We start from the raw sequence: 6,044 nt of genomic DNA on the forward strand, positions 1-6,044 counted from the left end.
CATTGTTTCCACTCAGCTTTCCATGTTCGCACTGTGAACCAAGGAAGCCTCCCATACCTCAGTGTGTGATGAACTCAGCCCTCTCTGTGAAAGGCCCCCAGTTCTGCCTGTCAGGCCCTCTCCTATGATCCTGCTTAAGCAGGAGCTTAGGGGAAGAGAGGGTGATGCTTCTACTCTGATCCATATCCTGGAGGGCCTCTGGGGTTTCCTTAGGTTCTCTTCCATCTTCCAGGCTAGCACGCAGGACCCTTAATCTATCACTAAGGAAAAGCACTTCTGCTGTGGTTCATTAATCATTCATTCATTCATTCATTCAGGTGTTCACAGCTACTGCTGACGCCCATTGAAGCTGTGTGGTCTTGGAGCTGGGCCACTCCCAAAATGAAACAAAGTCTCTGCTCTCACGAAACTTGCAGTCTAGGTGAGGGTTACAAACAATGAGCAGAAACAACAAAGTGGCTGCTTGGGCTACATCACGAGATCAATAATGAAGGTGGAGGGGGAGTCAGAGGCTAGGTGCAGGGCATCCTCTCAGAGACTATGACCCAGGAGGCAGAATGCCTTTGGGGGGCATGGAGGCAGAGGACAGGGAACAGCGGGTGCCAGGCAGGGTGAGCCCACTGTGTCTGCTTTCCACTCAGCTCTACCTGATTGGCTTTCCTTCCCTTTTTCTTTTACTTTTCTAAAAGGACCCCACTGCAAATGGGGCAATAGTCTATGGCCACAGCACCCAGAATGTCCCTGGTCTCATCTCAAATAGAAAAATAAAGAAGGAATTGCTTAGGTGAGCTGGTCAAGATGCACGTACGGACATCAGTGAGGACTCTGAGCTCTTGCAGGTTTTCAGGGCCCAAGCTGTCAGTGGGGCAGACTCCCGTTGAGTATATTTCCTCAGTAAGGGACCAAAAAGCAACTTGGTCATATAGGCATGTGTAAGGATGAAGCAAATGATGCAAAGATGCACCCTACAGGTTCATCCCAGCAGAGGAGAGGAGCATGTCATCAGGAGACCCATTATGTGTCCCTGTCACCTTGTCGAGTCACACACTTCCCACCACCGGGTAACCCAGATCCTCCAAGTCGATGATATTACGCACATACCCACTTTGGAAGCACAGGGCCAGCAGATGGGGGTTCACCAGCTTCAGATCACTCGCTGAACACTGCTGATGCAACAGGCCCTGTCTGTGGTCTCTCGCTATGAATCAGCTCTGACTGAGCAGGCAGTGTAAGCCCAGCTGAAGGGTTTTTCTAATACCACTCGGGACTGGATCAAGGTCATGTCAGGGGAGATACTCAGGTTGCCCAGTGTATCTTACGAGAGGGACTAGCCTTCCCTATCAGTGCACTCTCAGCCTGTGACTGCATCTCAGAAACACCTTGTAATCTTACTCAGCATGGACCCTCCTTTGGCAAATGCTCGCTCACTCTAAGCAAATAGACCGGTGGTATAAAGTCAAGAATACGGGCACAAGCTCATCCATCACTCGTGGTCTTCCTGGGAAGCTGCCATGGAGCACAAGGTGATCTGTGTCCTCGCTGTGGTCCTCATGCTGGCCTTCAGCAGCCTTGCCCAGACCCAGGCCCAGGAAGGTAAGACAAGACCTCTTGTTTCCCACTGACCACGGCTGACAGACGCTGGGCCCCAGAGCCTATTGTGACCAGGTACTTCGTTCTAGCCTTTCCCTATGCAGCCAATGGTCTGGGCCCTTGAAGGCTGTTACCATTTACAAGAACACAAGAACTGGGATAGATGGAGCAGCGGGCAGGGCCCTAGGACCTATGAGGATGCAGGGAGAATGAAGCTTCTTCAGCTGGGCTCACCCTTTGTTGATGTGAACTGATCTTATACTGATCTTAGAGCCTCATCTCCAAACATGACATTCAGCCCGCCTCTCCCGGGCAGGCAGCCCTGCCCAAGTACTTGTGCTGGGACTGGGCCTTCAAGAGATCCCTCCAGATCCTGGGCCCTTGGACCCTTAGGATGCACCCAAGTCTGGGAGCCAAACCCCTCCTGGATCCCTGTGTTATCTCCCTAGTCCTCATCCCTCCTTGGGGTGGAAGGCCTTGTGACCTAGGACCTTTGCCGGTAGGATGGGGACAGCTTCTGCCCTTATGGGTATCAGCAAAAGGCTTGTGGCAGCGGCTGTGTGTGAGCTTCGCTTCGCCCGGCTGTGAAGAGCTCCGTTCTCAGACACAGTGCTAAGGAAGAGGGAACAGGGAAGTTTCCAGGCTGAGGAGCATTAGAGAAGAGTGAGGAATGTTCTGCTTACCCTTTTCCAGCATCACTGATGTCCCTTGAGTGGGAGGAGGTAGTTGGGAGAGTGGGGAAGAGGAAGGGACCTTATAACTGCCTAGGCCCCTCTGCACCAGTCTGTGACAGAGGACAAGGAGCCAGCTGGGGGACTTTGAGGGAGAAGTAAATGGCTTTGGAGTAGAAGGTGAAGGGAGGGGGGTGCATTCAGCAGCTGCTCTGTGCTCTCTCCAGGCCCCCACCCTTACCTCAGTACCAGCCACCATGCTTTCCTCTGCCCAATTTCCTGGACTGGGGCTCAACACCTGTTTCTGGGTCACATGGTGACCTTGTTTCCATAGAGGTCTATCTGTAGATACGTAGACATATCCTATAGGATATGGTGGCTGCCTGCACCTCTCCTGAAGGGAGCTTGCTTTCAGTAACTTCCTCAGATGACCACACAGGTGCAGGCAGGACAGCGATCTTTAAGTCCTGCTGGAAAAGGGAGCTGGAGGCCACAGGGGAGCAGCGACATCCCTTCTTCTTCTGGCTGCTGATTCTCCATGGCCTAAAGGGCTCCTTGTGACCCCTTATTGTCCTGTGCTGTGGCCAGTGCTCAGCTTTATATTAGAGGCCAGCACCCACACACACACACACACACACACACACAGGCCACCGGCAAGTAGATGACAGGTCCCGATCTTATCTTGAAAGATAAGAGTCCGTTCTTCAAGAATGTTTCAGGAGATCCTCACGCTAGGAAAGAGTCCTAGAGACAACCCCTGATGAATGCCCCCAGGCTTCTAGACCCTGATAAGTTCTTGGGACACTGTAAATGCTCAGCCTTCTCTACAGGGACCTTTCTCCTCCCTTTCAGTCTTGAAGTCCTCAGCCCATCTCGAGGGCTCCCACCAGCCCCAAGCATTGGGATGGTTGTACTGTGTGGCTCACGTCCTTCATGGGTCTGTTAGCCTCTGAATTCAGGTGCAGGGGTGGAGTCAAGCCTGAAAGTCTGGCAAGGTGTTGCCTTTTCCTTGGCTGGCTGTCATATTGGAAACAAAGATACATCCTCAGATGTATCCTGCTCACCCCCTTCCCAGAAGGGGGATGTAAGACCTCTGTTTTCACCTCCCTATTCCGTCACCGAGCACAGTGTCCTTGGCTTTTGCCAAGTCAGTACCTCTACCTAGCCATCCCGCATACTGCTCAGTATGTATTTATTAGGTGAGCTGAGTTTACTGACAGAGTGCAGAAGTACAACAATGAGCAAACAGTACATCACCTAACCGATGCAGCTGAGGAAGCTGGGGCCCTGGAACTGTCCCAGCGCCAGGCTTGCTGCATCTACAGATGAGGACTATCCCCTTGCGTATTCAAACCTGGCTTCCCCACAGGCAGCGTCCTGTTTCCTCATAGAAGGAAGCAGTGTGACAACCTCAGGAATGTGGGCCATGACTCACCCCTGCTTTTTTGTCCTCACTTTAGAAACATGTATCATGGCCCCCCATGAGAGGAAAAATTGTGGCTTCCCCGGTGTCACCGCCCAGCAGTGCGCGAAGAGAGGTTGCTGTTTTGATGACAGTGTCCGGGGATTCCCGTGGTGCTTCCACTCTGTGGCCATCGAGAACACTCAAGAAGGTACGGTCATCTCTCAGCACAGTAGGGGATGAGGCGTTAGTAGGGAGAATGGCATGAGACTGTGGGGCCAGTCGGTATCACTGGTTGGTCTTTCCTTGTCCCTGGATTCCTGTGACATAGCTGAATCCAGGTCTTGGGGGTGAAGGGTCAAGGCTAAAAGTCTGGCAAGGAAAGGGCTCATTTTTCCTTGGCCATTCCTTGGGAATGCTCACTGGAGCAGTGAGGGGTTGGCAAAGGAAATGCCAAGGCAGCCTCTCTCTGTGCAGTGTGGTTGTGGGGTTGTGTGCATGCTTGATGTGTGGAGGCCAGATGTCAACACCATGTCTCAGCACTCAGGAGCCACTCTTTTTTGAGTCACCCACTGGGATGAATAGATAGGCTGGCTGGCCAGCAAGTCTCAAGAGGCCCTCCTGCCTTCATCTCCACAGTACAGCTTCTTGTGTGGAGCTGGGGACTGAACACAGGTCCTCCAAGCTTGCAAGGCGGGCACTTTGCCAACGGAGCCATTCCCTCAGTCCTGAGTTTGTGCTTTGCAAACAATGTTCCCATTGCTGCTTTGAGCCAAAGCTTCCCACAACTGTTTGTGAAAGAGAAAGAAAGACAACACTTATTCTCACGAGTACCCTTGTTGTACGAAACCCCAAAACGACCACCAAGAAACCAACTCCAATGCTATCTCACTCGGGACCTTATTCAAGCTCAAGCTTGGGCCACACCGCCATCAGTGACACAGCAGGACAGGAGGGTGAAGCCCCGAGCCCAGTTGCAGGCAAGCATTTATAGAGGCAAGCAAACAAGCAGAGGGTGTCCAGCCTAGCGCACATCGGATGGGAGAGGCTATTATGGAATTTGTTGCCCTTTAAAAGAATTAGCTGGTGCTGGGAACCAAACCATAAACTTCACTTCTGCTTTCTTCCTGGTCAGTAGTTGTTAGGGAGTGACTCAGAAACTAGTGCTAGGTGCAGGCTTGTTGGTTAACTTAGGTCACCTTCTCTAAGATGGAGCCTGAACCCAAGATGGAGTTTGTCTGGCCTCTCACCCTTTGTCTGTTCTTCTCTCTTTAGAAGAATGTCCCTTCTAAGGTCCATCCTGAGAGAACTGGCTACATCAAGAATTGGCACCCTCCACCTGGGCACTGGAGCCACCTGGCCCACCTGCTACATACACACCTGTTCTGTGGCTGGATCTGGCTGGTGACACAGTTCAACCCCTCAGACTTTTAGTCCTCGAATTTGGCCTGAGAATTAAAAGAGACGAATGTTATTCTGTGTTTGTCATTATATATATATGCTATTTTATGCATTATACACACACACACACACATATATATATCACACACACACACACACACACACACATATATATATATATATATGCTATTTTCTTTTCTCTGATAGTCAAGGGGCACTGTTGTTTTGGTTATGGACTCCTTGTCATGGATCAACCCTTAACGGGAGCTGTCCAGCGGGGTGGGGGATGGGAGTGGGTAGCTGTGAGGGTGATATATCCTATAGCTGATGTAGTTCGGTTGTTGTCATTGATGTTGAGAGCAAGGACAGAGACACCCAGGGGAGGATGGATTGACCAAGAGCTGAGATCCATCTTCCAGTGATGCTAGGGTTATTGTCAGTGGGAGGACCATTAAAGACACAATGATGAAAAGCAGAAAAAAGGAGATTCATTTAATGTGGGCACACTGGTAAGGGAACAAGGAGGTCCAATGGTCCTCCATTCCATTCCTGCTCCACCTTTGGGGTCCTGTCATGAAGTTTAAGTTTAAATACAGGGCAAGAAGTATGCACAGCTAAGCAGTCTGGTCAAAGCACGGTTCTATCCATCGCCTTGTCTCGGCTCCAGTCTCTCCGGCAAGCGGTAAAGCTCTTCCATGGAGACAAGTTACTCCCTCTGCTGGGACTATGCTTCTGCCTCTCCTTCCCCAACATGTGATCCCTGGGGGACTTATAATTTCTTGGGGTATATGTCTCAATCTGATAACCAAATGAAAGGACACAGCTGTCCCTTTGCAACACCTTCACTCCTGCCAGGACAGTCCCACTAATGCCTTTACTGCTCCTAAGAGAAATCTGCTTAGGATTCAAGCCCACACGTGTCTGAATGAGTTCCTAATAAAAAGATGGTGTGTGCCGTCATGCATTAAACTGACCTGAGG

At 51.0% G+C, this 6,044-nt stretch overlaps 1 protein-coding gene across 1 annotated transcript; it reads left to right on the forward strand.

Moving 5' to 3' along the window:
- Window positions 1-1,511: 1,511 nt before the first annotated feature.
- Tff1 (trefoil factor 1) lies at window positions 1,512-4,955 on the forward strand. The gene is made up of 3 exons (XM_021186560.2): window positions 1,512-1,593; window positions 3,722-3,874; window positions 4,939-4,955. Exons 1-3 carry the CDS (start codon window positions 1,512-1,514, stop codon window positions 4,953-4,955), a joined length of 252 nt encoding a protein of 83 aa, XP_021042219.2.
- The last annotated feature ends 1,089 nt before the right edge of the window (window positions 4,956-6,044 follow it).

The sequence above is a fragment of the Mus caroli genome, unplaced genomic scaffold, assembly GCF_978045245.1.
Source record: "Mus caroli unplaced genomic scaffold, Mus_caroli_1 scaffold_18, whole genome shotgun sequence".
Classification (NCBI taxonomy): domain Eukaryota; kingdom Metazoa; phylum Chordata; class Mammalia; order Rodentia; family Muridae; genus Mus; species Mus caroli.

Excerpts from the sequence above, each read along its gene's own strand:
- Tff1 (XM_021186560.2), top strand. The coding sequence starts at position 1,512 with ATGGAGCACAAGGTGATCTGTGTCCTCGCTGTGGTCCTCATGCTGGCC. Across the intron at positions 1,594-3,721 it reads CCAGACCCAGGCCCAGGAAG|AAACATGTATCATGGCCCCC; the intron begins GTAAGACAAGAC and ends TCCTCACTTTAG.